The sequence below is a fragment of the Engystomops pustulosus genome, chromosome 6, assembly GCF_040894005.1.
Source record: "Engystomops pustulosus chromosome 6, aEngPut4.maternal, whole genome shotgun sequence".
NCBI lineage: Eukaryota > Metazoa > Chordata > Amphibia > Anura > Leptodactylidae > Engystomops > Engystomops pustulosus.
Genome location: NC_092416.1, coordinates 118725966 through 118742928, shown reverse-complemented (window position 1 = coordinate 118742928; position 16963 = coordinate 118725966). Strand labels below are relative to the sequence as shown.

At 46.0% G+C, this 16963-nt stretch overlaps 1 protein-coding gene across 3 annotated transcripts in view; it reads left to right on the top strand.

The window, feature by feature from the left end:
* LOC140064118 (formin-H-like) overlaps positions 1–16963 on the top strand; it is a 121051-nt gene that overhangs the window by 29728 nt on the left and 74360 nt on the right. Inside the window, exons 2-3 of one of the 3 annotated variants that reach the window (XM_072110674.1) lie at positions 981–1076; positions 8507–8546. In XM_072110674.1, the coding sequence (XP_071966775.1) occupies positions 1045–1076; positions 8507–8546 (72 nt within the window). In that variant the 5' untranslated portion in view covers positions 981–1044. Of the gene's footprint in view, positions 1–980; positions 1077–8502; positions 8547–16963 lie in introns of those variants that run through there. The other 2 variants (XM_072110675.1, XM_072110673.1) reach the window with 2 other exon arrangements.

Genomic DNA, 16963 nt, shown 5'->3' with positions numbered 1-16963 from the left:
AGTAATGATCATATAAACTAAGGTCAGAGTTACCCTTTAATATTTATTATTTGTCCCACTTTGAAAAGAATAAATAAAAGTTTATTACAGTCCCACATCCATCATCCCTGACTGTAAGCATTTTCTATTTTGTGCTCACTGATTCTTGTTGGTCTTTTCCTGTCTAAGAGATACATAAAAGGACAAGAAACAATTGTTATTCTTGGTGCATACTCTGTAGGAAAAACAGAGAATGTGATTCCTGCCAAGTGGAGTTTGAAGATCAGGCAGTCAGCAAACATGGTGGACTCGAGCTCTTCCAGATCTCTGAAGGCTTCAATACATAATGAAATATGAATGATTCAATCAGATCTGGGCTATTGGCTGCAGAGGAAACTGTGCATTGCTTGGCCTCGGGAGCTTCTTGGATGTTAGCTATGGTGGGAGTGGGAGCTTTGGGAAGAATATCAAATATTTTAATAAAGTTATTATTTTTAACTTCTGAAACTTGTACAAGGTTAGATTTTGTCTCTTGGAAATGAAGTTTTATTCATAACAATACATGTGCTATGAGGTTATGATCACACCAGACTATTGTGGTGCCGCTCATTCTTGTTCCACATTTACGCTACTGCTCAGACTGTGACATTTTGTTCTGGTGTACAGTATGTGACTGCGCTCGTCCCAGAGTAGTGATAGTGACTGTGGCACTCTTATATCCAAAGTCCAAAAACCTTACACAATCCTAAAATTTCTCACAGGTGCTTAACTGCTTGTTGCTATGTAGCAGATTAAATTACTGTAAGCATCTCCAGACCTGATATGTATTTTGCAAACTCTCTTCTCTCTATTCAGCCTTTGTATCAAAAATGTTTTTAAAAAAAATTGGAACTACTTATTTTAGGAAAAGTTTACACTAGCGCTCATATCTTAATACCCCCTTCTCACCCCAGTATCATGATTGACTGTGTCTGTTGTTTTTTTTTTTTCTCTTTTATTAGTCGAGTCAAGAAGAAATCTTGGAAATACTTCGGAAGGTGAAGAAGAATGAAATTACCATAGAAGATGCCATTGCTTTATCAGAAAGAATGGGGAAGGTTAGTAATGGCACAATTTCCTTCTATCATCTACATATATCTTTCAATGATAAATTGAAGGGGGCGTTGCTAGCTGAGAAGTTGTATAGAATGCATAGAAGGAGAGGTCTTAGATATTGCTTACCATCTCAAGGGGTTGGCCACTTTACCTACATTCAGCCAGACATTCCTGTCTATAAAATGGCTGCAGATGGAGGGTCATGTGATCTCTATCTTTCTATGGACAGATAGGGATCACATGACCCTCCATCTGCAGCCAGTTTGTGGACAGGAATTTATGGCTGATGAAGTAAAAGACAGGAGGCTTCACTTCATATATCAAAAAAGTGGTGCTCAACTATCAAAACATGTATATTGGTAAATTACCTAATATCCTGCCCCTGCTCTTACACACACATTACAAAAAACATGAGGTTAAGTAGCCAACCCCTTTACATACTTTTGTGTAAAAAAAGCAAAAGTTCTAAATGAGAGATACCTGTACTCACTGTCGGACTGGGGGGACTAGTGGTCACCAGTGAAATTGCTGTTTTAGTTCCTATGTCTCCCTCGGCTGCTCAGTGTAAGATTCCAGGGTGTGGGCAGGGCCTCTGGGCAGACACATTGGGGCAGATTTATCAAGCTGTCTGAAAGTCAGAATATTTCTAGTTACCCATGGCAACCAATCACAGCTCTGCTTTAAAATATTCATGAGCACTGGTAAAATGAAAGCTGAGCTGTGATTGGTTGTCATGGGCAACTAGAAATATTCTGACTTTCAGACAGCTTGATAAATCTGCCCCATTATGACCCATCTAGTTTTGTGGAATGACAACATTATCAGGGTACAGGTGTAAATACACTTTCATCTGCCTACTGTCATGTGTGCTAACACACTGACACATAGAAAGAGAAATGAGACAGATCAGAGATGCAAGAGATGATTACACTGAGGCTGATAGACCATTGCACTGTTACACTGTAGGCTACATCTCACAGACATGTGCCTGCCTCCCCATTACCCCTGATCACTTATCTCCTTGTAGTTTCTTACACTGTGAGCTCTGCTACAACTCACAGACATGTGCCTCACTCTTCCTCCGAATCATTTATCTCCTTGTAGCTTGTAGTTTGCAGCCTCTCTGTGCTCATCATGTACTCACAGAAAGTAATCAGTGAGTGTCTCTAAGCTATGTGCAGGGGCGTGGCTACAGCCACACTGCAGAGACAGATAGTAATGTCAGCTCCACAATCTCATCCAAGATGGTGGCCACCCGACCCTAAGTGAGAAGTTACTGGGTTGTGTCTAGGGAAAACTGAAATAGTGTACAGTAGGACTGATACAGACAGGTTGGACTTATATCTGTGAAATGTTTGTGAATTAGAGAATATGTTATTTTGTTATCTTGAGTACATATAAGAAACCTGTCTTCATGGGAATACCCCTTTAAGTTGGACCTCTTATTAAAAGACACCTGTATCTCCTCCAGCTCCCACACATATTGTAACCCCCTCATCGCCCCATCCCAATGTATCGCCCATAATGTCTCCCTCATATAGTGTTGATCCCTCATATTATGCTTCCTTATATTGTAGCCCCCTTCATCATATTTTCACCCCTCATATTTTGGCCCATAATCTCCCCCACATATTGCAGCCCCTCATCTCTAACTCATATTATGGTCTTTCATATTTGTGCCCCCCTAATTTTCCCCTCATGTTGAGGTCCCCCTTTAACACCACATATTGTGGTCCCTCTCATCTCCCCCGCATATTGTGGCCTCTCATCTGTTTCATATTGTGGTCTATCTCATCTCATTAGCCCGACCCCTGATGAAGCCGGTGCTCCGGTGAAACATGTCGTGGGGCTAATTCTTTGTTGTTTTAATTAGCAGGAATACCTAGGTTCTTTTCGATACACTTTTGCTCTATTCAGTGACTATGTAGGATAGGTCATACTGATAGGGTCCAGCTAGAGTCTATGGGGCAGATTTACTTACCCGGTCCAGTCGCGATCCAGCGGCGCGTTCTCTGCACTGGATTCGGGTCCGGCCGGGATTTAATAAGGTAGTTCCTCCGCCGTCCACCAGGTGGCGCTGCTGCGCTGAAAAGCATTTTAACGCGCCGGAATTCACCGAGGCCGTCTGAGTGAAGGTAAGCGGGTCCCGAGCGACACATTTTCGGTTCTTAAATGCGGCGGTTTTTCCGAATACGTCGGGTTTTCGTTCGGCCACACCCCCCGATTTCCGTCGCGCGCATGCCGGCGCCGATGCGCCACAATCCGATCGCGTGTGCCAAAATCCCGGGGCAATTCAGGTACAATCGGCGCAAATCGGAAATATTCGGGTAACACGTCGGGAAAACGCGAATCGGGCCCTTAGTAAATGACCCCCTATGTCTGGACTTCCGTCAGGATCAGCCAAAATAAGAGGTGCTTGGCACATTGAAGTGGGCGAGCACAGAAATCCCATATGTGAGGGACGTAGCTATGTTCAGTATGTAAAGGGATCTTAATTGATCCCCCCACTACTGAACCTGCTGTACTGGGTTTAAATATAATAACCCTTTACACATGGAACGTACTGTATTAGTCTCCTTAGCCACTTTAGCCGCCCTCAGTACTCTAATACATAGTGCGGAGAGTACATACTCTCCTGACTACAGGCGCATTTCCCTTCCTACATTTGTTCGCTCTAGCCTTCTATAGATCACCTAAGAGCCATAGGCACCTGTATTTTTAAGTTGAAGTCTCTCAAGTGAAGTAGTCAACAGTTATTACACTACCACTTTTTATCCTCAGTATCATTAAAAGTGACGTTTTATATTACTTTTCTGTCTGGATATGGGCATTTTTCTGCGCTACCGTAGGTGGCGTTGGTAGTTTAAGTCTATCTCATCTCCCCCTCATCCTTTGAGCCCCCATCTTTTCCACTTAATATTGTAGCCTGCCGGCTTCTACACGCTGGCTTACCATATTTGCCCTCCTTGTCTGTTCAACTTGTGTGCACCCAGTTCTACCTTATTTACAGCTTGTAGTTTCCACCATATCACCTGGCTAGCCAGCCACTTAGGTATTCAGGGCCCCAGCTTTCTTCAGACATGAAAAAGGTTAGGCACCGGTTGAGGGGATGTTGCAGATATTAAACAGAAAGCTGCTTAACACAAACTCCTTAAATAAGGAAAAAACTCAGAGGGAAAAGTAAGATGCAGGGACAGATTTCTTAAAGAATCGTATATACCATATATACTCGAGTATAAGCTGACCTGAGTATAAGCCAGACCCCTAATTTTAACACCAAAAACAGGGAAAACCTATTGACTCGAGTATAAGCCAAGGGTGGGAAATGCATTGGTCATACCCATCCCAGTATATAGCCAGCCAGCCAGCCCCCAGTAGTATACAGCCAGCCCCAGTAGTATACAGCCAGCCTCCTGTAGCATATAGCCAGCCAGCCCCTGTAGTATATAGCCAGCCAGCCCCATGTAGTATATAGCCAGCCATCTCCTAGTAGTATACAGCCAGCCAGCCTCCAGGAATATACAGCCAGACAGACCCCATGTAATATACAGCCAGCCCCCAGTAGTATACAGGCAGCCAGCCCCCAAGTAGTACACAGCCAGCCATCCCCCAAGTAGTATACAGCCAGCCAGCCCCCAAGTAGTATACAGCCAGCCCCCAGTAGTATACAGCCAGCCAGCCCCATGTAGCATACAGCCAGCCCCAGAAGTATACAGTCAGCCTGCCCAGCACATAAAAAAAAGCCAAACTTACATACTCACCCTCCGGCGCCCCGATGCTGGCTCCTGATTCTCATCGCGGCTCCTGGCGGCTCCACTTCAGTCTTCTCTCTGCTGTATTAGCCTGCAAAGGATGCGTCTCTGCCGGCTTATAGAGCAGAGAGAAGACCGAAGAGGAGCCTCCGGGAGCTGCAAAGATCATCGGGGCGCCAGAGGGTGAGTATGTAAGTTTATTTTTTAAATTGACTCATGTAAAAGCCGAGGTGAGGTTTTTCAGCACATTTTTGTGCTGAAAAACTCAGGTTATACACAAGTATATACGGTATGTATTATAAAGAATATTAAAAAGTTCACTTTTACCATTTTAACTATTGATTTATGCAATTTTCTTAAAAATATTAAACTTTAAAGGGGTTATCCGGGTTTAAATTTTTTTTTATGGCCGGGCTGGGGAGGGCTAGTTAAACATAATAAACATGGACTTACCTCCTCCAGCGCCGCCGATGTCCCGCGCCGCGGTCACTTCGATCCGTGCCCCTGTAAACAAACAGGGGCACGGAAGCCGCGCACAGGGAGGACGGCTGTGGACGGCTCCTCCCATGCGTCCCTATCTCTCAGCGTTGTAAGCGCTGGGAGATGGCGCGCATGGGAGCTTCCGGCCGGCCGGAAGCTCCCTGTGCGCCGGTGTAATGAAACCGGCGCACGGAGAAGACGGGCCGCGGCGCGGGACATCGGCAGCACTGGAGGAGGTAAGTACATGTTTATTATGTTTAAATAGCCCTCCCCAGCCCGGACATAAAAACATTTTTAAACCCGGATAACCCCTTTAAACCTTGTGTTCTGTTTCATGTGATTGTACCAACATCTTTTGGGGTAAATAGACTGCCCAAAAATATACTCCTAGGAATGTGTATGCTCCACTTAGTCAGGCATTTTAGATCAATTGTAAAAGGGGTATTCTAGGAAAAAGCATAATTCATTTACAAATAGGTCCTTAAAATATAATCTAATATGTATTTAGTTTTTATTTAAAATAATGCTCCCCTTGGCAGAAAAATGATGTTGACATACACTATAATGGAGAGTTAAAATGCTTCTGGCCATTTAATCAGTCTGTTGATTTTCTCCACGTGGAGCAGAAACAGGACAGAAGATTGCCGCTGTTCACATCTCCACATCACATGTGAATCATAAAAGCAAACTATTTAAGCTCCATTTTGTGATTAATTACATTGGGCCACATTAATCAAAAGTAGTACACATTGCACTAGGTGCAGTTTACTTGAAGACTGTGAAGAGTGCACCAGATTCATCAAAAGTGCCGCATGCTCTTCATTAATATGGTGCATCCTGCACTATATTAGCTTTCCTTCAGTAAATTATATACCAATATATAAAAAAACTATATAAATTGAGTATCACCGTAGTCATAGTGATCCATAAAATAAGATAAATGGTACAGTGAATTGTCCCAAAAAAATACAAAAAGGAAACCAACATTGACAAGTTTCCTTTCCTCCATACATTCAAGAGTTAATAAAATTTCATTAATAAGCTAATGACCCACTTAAATGAAGTATTTGTAAAGTGTATCTAATGTCGCAGAAAATAAGCCCTTATATGTCCAAATTGCCCAAAAAAATAAAGATTGTATAGCCACTAAAAAGTGACAATGTAAATCTACTCTGAATGGTGCAGCTTCCCTTCGATGCCCTGGCGTGTTTCCATACAGCAGGTTACCTCCACATATGGGGGATTGTTATATGTGGGAGGGATTGGGTATCAAACTTTGTGGAGTGTTTTGGTATTTTAACCACTGAGAATTTGTACATTTTTTGAAAAATACCTTCATTTAGCCAATATTGCACCCGATTTTGTTTTATACCCCGTAAAACAATGGAAGGGTTAACAAACTTCATATAAGTTGTTTTACATACATTAAGGGGTGTAGTTTATATAATACATATATTACAGTTACACTTTAATGTGTATGTAAGCTAGACTGAAACTATTTTGGGGCCATACCAAAGCCCCTTCTGGCTCTCCCTGCACATCCCACATCCCCCAACAGTGCTTCTAACCTATTCGCTGTCTTCTCCGGGCCACAATTCTGATTATGTCTGCTGGCTCTTGAAGCAGAAGGCAGGGGATGGGTTAGAAGTGCTGGGTTTGGTGAGGGGCGGTAGGCAGCACCCAGTTTCCTTATGTCTAGTTTACATAAACATTAAAGTATCTTTTACAAAGAAATGCCTGCCTATTATCTTTGCTAGGAGCAATGTTTATGGTTTTTAACCTCTACAAAGCCTATCTATATAATACCTTTCAATACAATGTGCTGTGTGACTAGGCACATGGGAATGGCTGTAAAGGAGCAGTTTTCCCCCCACCTTTGGGAAAACACTCCTCCATGTGTCCTACTAGACTGCATCTAACCAGCTACCTCGGACATTGGCAGATAGGTCCACAACCTCACCCTTTTACCATTGCTGCATTAGAGTTCTGGAATAAAGAAACTGTGAGTTGATATACTACATCTTGTCTCTACTTGTGTTTCCTGGCTGCTGCTGACAACACGTGCCTCCCCTTTAACATCTACCTCCACCTTACAGTGCCTTCCCCCTCTTCTTGCAATCCCCTCGTTGGACATGCCCAACGCGGATGAGGCTTGTTCCACCTGCACCAAGCAATTGTGACAAGTCTATAGCAAGGTCACGCTCAAGCCAGCTACTCAGGTGCCAGGGGATACCAGCTGCCCCAAGCCATTGGGTCAGTTCCCTGTGGAAGTATGTTGCAAAAGCAGGGTGACAATATATGTGCAGTCACATATGAAAAATATACAGCAACTAATTTCATGCAATATGTTATCAGTTCTACCATATTTAATACTTATCAGCCATTTCCCTGGATATTGTTGGGCACATTTACTAAGGGTCCGAACGGCGCATTTTCTTCGGGTTTCGTGATTTTTTTCCGTTTTGCCCTGAATTGCCCGGGGTTTTTGTTGCACGCGATCGGTTTGTGTCGCATCGCCGTGCCGGCTTGCATGCGACACATATCGGGGGTCGTGGAAGTCGGACAACATGACCGAATTTAAAAAGCAAATTGTGTCGCAAGATCAGCGCTCACATGTATCGGGAAGAAGAAGGTGAACTCTAGTGGACCTCAGAGGGGGAAGCGACACGTGCAGGAAATTGGACGCACGGTCTTAGTGAATCGCGGCAGACCCGAATCCTCGTTAGACATTGCACGGCGGGGATCGCGATGGGACGGGTAAGTAAATGTACTCCAATAATTCAATACAGTTATCATTCACTCAGATTTAACTGTACATATTAAAATTTTTTATTTACTCCTATTTCATGGAGGCCATCCACATGCTAGGAAAATTGACAACTAAAGCTCTAGTAAAGCGTACATCCATATCTATCCAATAAGCTGTGTACATGTGCAAATATATGACAGTTCTGGCCTTTAGCCCTTGTTTTGTGTATTCATCTGTATCAGTCCAGGGAAAGCTTTAGAATTTCATTTATTTTCTTTGATAAGTGTTAAATATCAGCAGGATCAGCACTGCAATAAATCACATAGTGCAGTGAGCCTTTTATGGGTCAAAGGTGGTGCAAATATCTGAAAAATGTCTTTACTAAAATCAATCTTCTGCAGCCATCTTATTACTCTGACTCTACTATTTCCATCTTTATGTTTGGAGAAAGGTCATCTGCCGCCCTGTCCATTGAAAAGACAAGACAAGAGGTAACTTTTAATTATACATCTAGATATTTACGTTCTTGTTTACTGTGATTTCCAGATTTTTTTTTTTTTTGCAAACTGCATGGAAGTTAAAAGGGAGCCCCAGAACTGCCTATTATATTTCAGCTTCCCATTATAAACCATAAATCTCTCTCTGAGCAAAATGGGGGCGTGTCTAACCCTGTGCTGACAGCTCACAGCATCCTAGAGCTCTGTCCAAGGTTCTTTTAATCTGCCTTCATCTGAGCCTCTGTGAAAGCCAAGTAGCCCATCCACATGCCTGGCATACTCTTTAAGGACAGTGAGACTACTTTTGGGCTGATTTCCCGCTCCAGTTTCTGTGAAGCCTGGCTTAGGCTAGATCTGAGCTTCAGGAGACTGTGCAGCATCTGGCCTACTGAAGCCCTACCACATGGCTTAAGCCTCGGCTTGAGCAAGTGGCCCATGGCCTACCTCTTCTGCAGCAGCTGCTCTCCATATCCCCGGCCCCATACTTGGAGACCCAGGCCTTGCCACCAGCTTCATCACCAAAGACCACTAACAGCCCTGAGGCCTTTGTCAGCTGCCTTGCTGCAACAACTTCCCAGCAACAGTGACCCTGGAGAAGAATACACATCATCTTATTGGCAATAGCCAACCTGGGAACTACTGTATCAGACTGCAAGTGTTCAAGTCAATGTGGCCATGTCCCACTCCTCTACGTTGGCCCCCCATACAACTCTACAGTTCAGGGTATTTCCAGGTCACATAGGTTCAACCCATATGCCTCCTCGACCTCTTCTCTGACTGAATGCTGTTTTACTAGTTGCATGGATTGCTTCAGAAGGGAAGCCCTCCTAAATTGACATACCTGTTTAACTTTCTCCTTATCTACTGCCCACTGGTGATGATACCTGGTACCCTATAGCAATGTGACTGAAGCTGTGGAGTTTGTGAGTTTCAAGAGATCTGAGGCATCTGCTCCATCTGACATGGCTCTGCATGCATGCTAACCCAGAAACAAAGTCCTACTGGCTATTGAACAATATCAAACAGTCCTAATTACCAGAATTGACATGGTCAAAGTGGACATTGCTTTCATTAGGCAAGATGCCCAGTGCACCAGGGAACGTGTTATAGATGTGGAGCGCCATGTAGGCGACCCTGAGGATCACCAAATCCCACTAATGAACATTCTGCAAGAGGCAACAGCGCACCAGGAGAGGTTGCACCAGTGTATTGAGGAACAGAAAAATGACCTACGCAGATGAAATCTCCGCTTTGTCAGCCTGCCTGGGTGCGCTGAGGGACAGGTCCCTTTGACCTTCCTGGAGGTTCTACATGTCACCACTTATGGTTCTCTGTTATTAATTCTTCCTTTTCCTCCCGAGCAGAGCTGATATAATCTGAAACAGGAGTCACATTAAGTACCTGACCATATGCATGTACATATAGAGACATGCATAATGCACAATACCATCTACAGTATTTATCTACTCCTCCAATACACAGATCCACATGTGAATGGGATATGGCTACAGGTTGTAGCTACACGAATATATACACATTAACTGCAGACAGTTATGTATATATGGTAAAACACACAACACATGGAATATCTATAGGTACACATATAAAGTCTACAATATTATAATTACTCTTATAAAGTAATATACATGCACAAAAAGCACACACTGGTTTCTTATGTTAAGTGCTTCTCCAGGAGCGTTAGGAAGCAGAGAGTGAGCAAGATTTCTGGTCTCACCAGCCTAATTATCGCTGTGGGCATCCCTTGCCCACCCATCATAACCCCACCCTAATACCACTCAGGATAGACCCCAGAGAATCTCACACCTGGGTCATGATGGCTTCTTCCTGCTGGAGGCCTATGTAATACTAATGACCAATGGCCTCTGTACACACTCACTACAGAATATCAGTGAATATTCTGACACCCTCAATCCGTTCCTGTGAACGAGTTGTCAGACAGCTAAACTCTTTTCCTATCAATGCATTGAGCTGGACGCAGGGGGTCCTTTTCAACTTTTATCAATAGGATCTGTGTAAAACTACAAGAAAATAACAGTATTCAGTACAAGGTGCACAGCATATATCAGTACATAACATTGTCTAAGACGCATGAATTATATAATAAGTCACTAACTATTCTATGATGAGGAAAACAACAGATAAACTAACTGTCTAAGAGAGAGACATTAGTGTGTGCAGCTTCTATGGGGCAAGATGGCTGCTGAAGAGGCATGGGGCCAGGCTGGAGAAAGGCATGATGGGAAACTAAGGAAGCCTAAGTAGGAAAAGTTTAGTCTGCACAGAAACATGAGGAAGAATAAATGAGGCTGCAATACAACAACTTATCAACAGGTGGAGCTGCTGGCAAAACCACTTATATATATGCCTGAGAAAGCATGACAGTGACTGCTGTCAGTATATACTATATCCGTTTATCCTGTATATAATATATAATCATAGAGCAGAGCATCCAGTTAGGAATAATGTTCTCCTGTAACATTCTCTATAATAGATGCCTGGTGGAGAGGGGGGAATAGGTTGTTTAAATTTCTACTGCTGCTGTTTTTGCCTGCCTGACACCTATTGCGCTGCTGCACCTCACCATGAGGGCCCACTACTGTTGGAAATTTCCCTTGCCACAAAACTTTGGTGACAGGTAATTCAAAGATTATTTCTAGAGATGCGCGAGCACTAAAATGCTCGGGTACTCGTTATTCGAGACAAACTTTTCCCGATGCATTTTTCAAGGGGACCAAGGCTCTGCACAGGGAAGCTTGGCCAAACACCTGGGAACCTCAGAAAAAGATGGAAACACCACGGAAATGGACAGGAAACAGCAGGGGCAGCATGTATGGATGCCTCTGAGGCTGCTTAATCGCACCATTATGCCAAAATTATGGGCAACAGCATGGCCATGACAGAGTGACCGAATGAGGCTAGATAGCATCTAAAACATGCAATAATTGACCCTGACACTATAGGGGACGGCATGGAGAGGCAGCGGCAGCCGTGGCAGGCTAGAGAGTGTCATGGCGACATACCCTAAATGGACTCAGGCTTCACCAAAGGAGGTGAGCAAGAAGCGCTGAAATGATTTCCTATGTGAACAAAAGGTTGACGGTATATTTAGTCGATAACACAGCATGGTGGCGACATAGTGACCAAGTTCCATAACGTATCTGGTGAAACACCCGAAAAATGAGCCTGACACAGCTCTTTTGATAAGGGGACGACATGTGGAGGCAGCCATGGAGACGACTTCCATGATTAAGAGCGACAGTATGGGGCATTCATATTGTGCTGCTATGATTGCAACTTCAGGTCTCCAGCATGGCTGCGACAGATGGGCCGAGTTCCACTATGTATCAGGTGAAACACCTGAAAATTCTGCCTGACACAGCTCGTTTGATAAGGGGATGATGTGCTGCATATCCTCTTGTGCTCCAGCGTCTGGGGTATAGAGAGTTGAAATGAGACATTGGTGGACGCTGTGGAGGATCGTGGAGGCAAAATGGACAGAAAACAGCAGGGGCAGCATGCATGGATGCCTCTGAGGCTGCCTAATCTTGGGATGGAGCTGGCGGTCCACTGCCAGGCGAGATTTCACCTGTCCAAGCCCCTGTCTCTCGGCTCATCCCCACCCAAAATGGGCCTGGGGGCCAGAAGCGTTTACTTTGAAAAAATTATAATTTTCAAAGCAGGCCGGGTCGTTTGAATATTTCACCTAGGAATAATGGAATAGCATAGTGGTTCTATTTTTTATTGTTTTTACGGAAATGGTTCCATGATTAAGAGTGACAGTATGGGGCATCCATATTGCGCTGTTATGATTGCAACTTCAGGTCTCCAGCATGGCGGCGACAGATGGGCCGAGTTCCACTATGTATCTGGTGAAACACCTGAAAATTCTGCCTGACACAGCTCGTTTGATAAGGGGACGATGTATGGAGGCAGTGAACTAGTAGTAGATTAAAGGTGCTGCAGTTAAAACTATGTTAGTTGGATCTTGGGATGGAGCTGGCGCTCCGCTGCCAGGCGAGCTTTCGCCTATCCAAGCCCCTGTCTCTCGGCTACTCCCCAAACAGCACTTCTAAGAACCTTTTGTATAAGATCAAGTGTAGTAGCGTTCTTATAAGTTTGGGATATGGCGGGTGAGGGGAATGTAAACAGATGCGCAAGAGATGCAGAAATAATATCGGTAAATAATAAAAGTTTGCCAGTATATTTTGTGGATTACACAGCAGGGTGGCAACAAAGTTAACAAGTTTGATGTGGAAGCCATGAAAACAACCCAAAATTCTGCCTGACACAGCTCGTTTGATAAGGGGACCATGTATGGAGGCAGTGAGCTAGTAGTAGATTAAAGGTACTGCAGTTAAAACTATGTTAGTTGGATCTTGAGATGGAGCTGGCGCTCCGCTGCCAGGCGAGCTTTCGCCAATCCAAGCCCCTGTCTCTAGGCTACTCCCCAAACAGCACTTCTAAGAACCTTTTGTATAAGATCAAGTGTAGTAGCGTTCTTATAAGGAGGAGAAGGAGGACAATGAGGAGGAGGAGTGCATAAATTATTCAGGCTGAGCTTCTTTCACCTGGTGGAGAATGAAAATCCGGAGAAATCCAGGCTTTATTCATCTTGATAAGCATCAGCCTGTCAGCGCTGTCAGTCGACAGGCGTGTACGCCTATCGGTGATGATGCCACCAGCTGCACTGAAAACCCGCTCGGACAACACGCGTACAGCGCCAGTTCGTGCCACATGTCCAGCTTTGAAACCCAGTAGTTGTAGGGAGCTGTGTGATCATTTAGGACGATGGTATGGTCAGCTACGTACTCCCTCACCATCTTTCTGTAAAGATCAGCCCTACTCTGCCGAGACTGGGGACAGGTGACAGTGTCTTGCTGGGGTGACATAAAACTGGCAAAGGCCTTGTAAAGCATGCCCCTGCCAGTGCTGGAAAAGCTGCCTGCTCGCTTACTCTCCCTCACTACTTGTCCCGCAGAAGTACGCCCTCTGTCGCTAGCGCTGTCAGAAGGGAAATACTGTTTCAGCTTGTGCACCAGGGCCTGCTGGTATTCATGCATTCTCACACTCCTTTCCTCTCCAGGGATGGGAGTGGAAAGATTTTGTTTGTACCTTGGGTCCAGGAGAGTGAATACCCAGTAATCGGTGCTGGAATCAATTCTTTGAACGCGAGGGTCACGGGAAAGGCAGCCTAGCATGAAATCTGCCATATGCGCCAGAGTCCCAACGCGCAAGAATTCACTCCCCTCACTGGCCTGACTGCCCATTTCCTCCTCCTCCAACTCCTCTTCTTCTGCCCATACACGCTGAACAGTGAAGGACTGAACAATGGTCCCCTCTTCTGTCTCGCCCTCCTCATCCTCCTCCACCTCCTCCGATATGCGCTGAGAAACAGACCTGAGGGTGCTTTGGCTATCAACAAGGGAATCTTCTTCCCCCGTCTCTTGTGACGAGCGCAAAGCTTCCGGCTTCATGCTAACTAGAGTTTTTCAACAGGCGAAGCAGCGGGATTGTGAGGCTGATGATGGCAACATCGCCACTGACCATCTGTGTTGACTCCTCAAAGTTACTCAGCACCTGACAGATATCAGACATCCACGTCCACTCCTCATTGTAGACTTGAGGAAGTTGACTGATCTCACTACCAGTTCTGGTGGAAGTTGACATCTGGCAGTCTACAATCGCTCTACGCTGCTGGTAAACTCTGGATAACATGGTTAATGTTGAATTCCACCTCATGGGCACATCGCACAACAGTCGGTGAGCGGGCAGTTGGAGGCGGCGCTGTGCTGCCCTGAGAGTGGCAGCATCTGTGCTGGACTTCCTGAAATGCGCACAGATGCGGCGCACCTTCGCGAGCAAATCAGACAGATTGGGGTATGTCTTGAGGAAACGCTGAACTATGAGATTTAACACATGGGCCAAGCATGGCACATGTGTCAGTCTGCCGAGTTGCAGAGCCGCCACCAGGTTACGGCCGTTGTCACACACAACCATGCCTGGCTTCAGGTTTAGCGGTGCCAGCCACAGATCGGTCTGCGCTGTGATGCCCTGTAATAGCTCTTGGGCGGTGTGTCTTTTATCGCCTAGGCTCAGCAGTGTTAGCACCGCCTGCTGTCGCTTAGCGACGGCACTGCTGCTGTGCCTAGAGCTACCGACTGATGGCGCCATGCCCATGGATGGTAATTCGGAAGAGGTGGAGGAGGGGTGAAAGGAGGAGGAGGCATAGTAGGCCTTTGAGACCTGGACCGAGGTAGGCCCCGCAATCCTCGGTGTCGGCAGTATATGAGCAGCCCCAGGGTCAGACTCGGTCCCAGCCTCCACCAAGTTAACCCAATGTGCCGTCAGCGATATATAGTGGCCCTGCCCGGCACCACTCGTCCACGTGTCCGCGGTCAGGTGGACCTTGTCAGAAACGGCGTTGGTCAGGGCACGGATGATGTTCTCTGACATGTGCTTGTGCAGGGCTGGGACGGCACATCGGGAAAAGTAGTGGCGGCTGGGGACCGAATACCGAGGGGCGGCCACCGCCATGAGGTTTCAAAAGGCCTCGGTCTCTACCAGCCTATAGGGCAGCATCTCCAGGCTAAGCAGTTTGGATATGTGGACGTTGAGGGCTTGGGCGTGTGGGTGGGTTGCACTATACTTCCTTTTGCGCTCCAGCATCTGGGGTGTGGAGAGCTGAACGCTGGTGGATGCTGTGGAGGATCGTGGAGGCGAAGATGGGGTTTTCGCACGGGAGGTGTTTGGGCCGGGGTCCTGGACAGGGGGCTGACTAGCGAATGACACAGGGGAAGGAGCAGTGGTGTGCCCGGCCGGAGGTGAACGGGCTTAGTGCCATTGAGTGGGGTGTTTAGCATTCATATGCCTGCTTATACTGGTGGTAGTTAAGCTAGTAGTTGTGGAACCCCTGCTGATCCTGGTTTGGCACAGGTTGCACACCACAGTCCGTCGGTCATCCGGTGTTTCTTTAAAGAACCTCCAGACTTCTGGAAATCTAGCCCTCGCCACGGGAGCTTGACTACGGGAAAAATTTGGTGCTGATGCACCAGCTCTGGCCCTGCCTCTCCATCTGGCCCCACCACTGCCTCTTCCAACCTGTTCTGCTATAGGACTCACCTCCGTCTCAGAAGCACTGTGTTCACCAGGCCTATCAACCCAGCTTGGATCTGTCACCTCATCATCCTCCGATCCCTCAGTCTGCTCCCCCCTTGGACTTCCTGCCCTGACAACAACTTCCCCACTGTCTGACAACCGTGTCTCCTCATCGTCCGACACCTCTTTACACAATTCTTCCACTACGTCAATAATGTCATCATCACCCACAGACTGCGACCGGTGGAAAACCTGGGCATCGGAAAATAGCTCAGCAGCAACCGGACAAGTGCTTTCAGTGTAGGCTAGAAAATAGCCATAGGAGAACCCCAACGGCTTACTTAGGCCTACAATAGCGTTATATTTTCCTTTTTTTTGTTTGCTTGTGGCTGGGCTTGCTGGCATTAGTATTGCAGCTAGTACCATATTGTGAGGAATTTGCTGGGAGACTTGCGACCGTTGTGTTTAGCTCTTAGTGACACGCATATCCACCTCAAACACCGAAGTGGGACAATGCCCACAGCGATGATGGGCCGAGTTCCACTATGTATCAGGTGAAACACCTGAAAATTCTGCCTGACACAGCTCGTTTGATAAGGGGATGATGTGCTGCATATCCTCTCGTGTTCCAGCGTCTGGGGTATAGAGAGTTGAAATGAGACATTGGTGGACGCTGTGGAGGATCGTGGAGGCAAAATGGACAGAAAACAGCAGGGGCAGCATGCATGGATGCCTCTGAGGCTGCCTAATCTTGGGATGGAGCTGGCGGTCCACTGCCAGGCGAGATTTCGCCTGTCCAAGCCCCTGTCTCTCGGCTCATCCCCACCCAAAATGGGCCTGGGGGCCAGAAGCGTTTACTTTGAAAAAATTATAATTTTCAAAGCAGGCTGGGTCGTTTGAATATTTCACCTAGGAATAATGGAATAGCATAGTGGTTCTATTTTTAATTGTTTTTACGGAAATGGTTCCATGATTAAGAGCGACAGTATGGGGCATCCATATTGCGCTGTTATGATTGCAACTTCAGGTCTCCAGCATGGCGGCGACAGATGGGCCGAGTTCCACTATGTATCTGGTGAAACACCTGAAAATTCTGCCTGACACAGCTCGTTTGATAAGGGGACGATGTATGGAGGCAGTGAACTAGTAGTAGATTAAAGGTGCTGCAGTTAAAACTATGTTAGTTGGATCTTGGGATGGAGCTGGCGCTCCGCTGCCAGGCGAGCTTTCGCCTATCCAAGCCCCTGTCTCTCGGCTACTCCCCAAACAGCACTTCTAAGAACCTTTTGTATAAG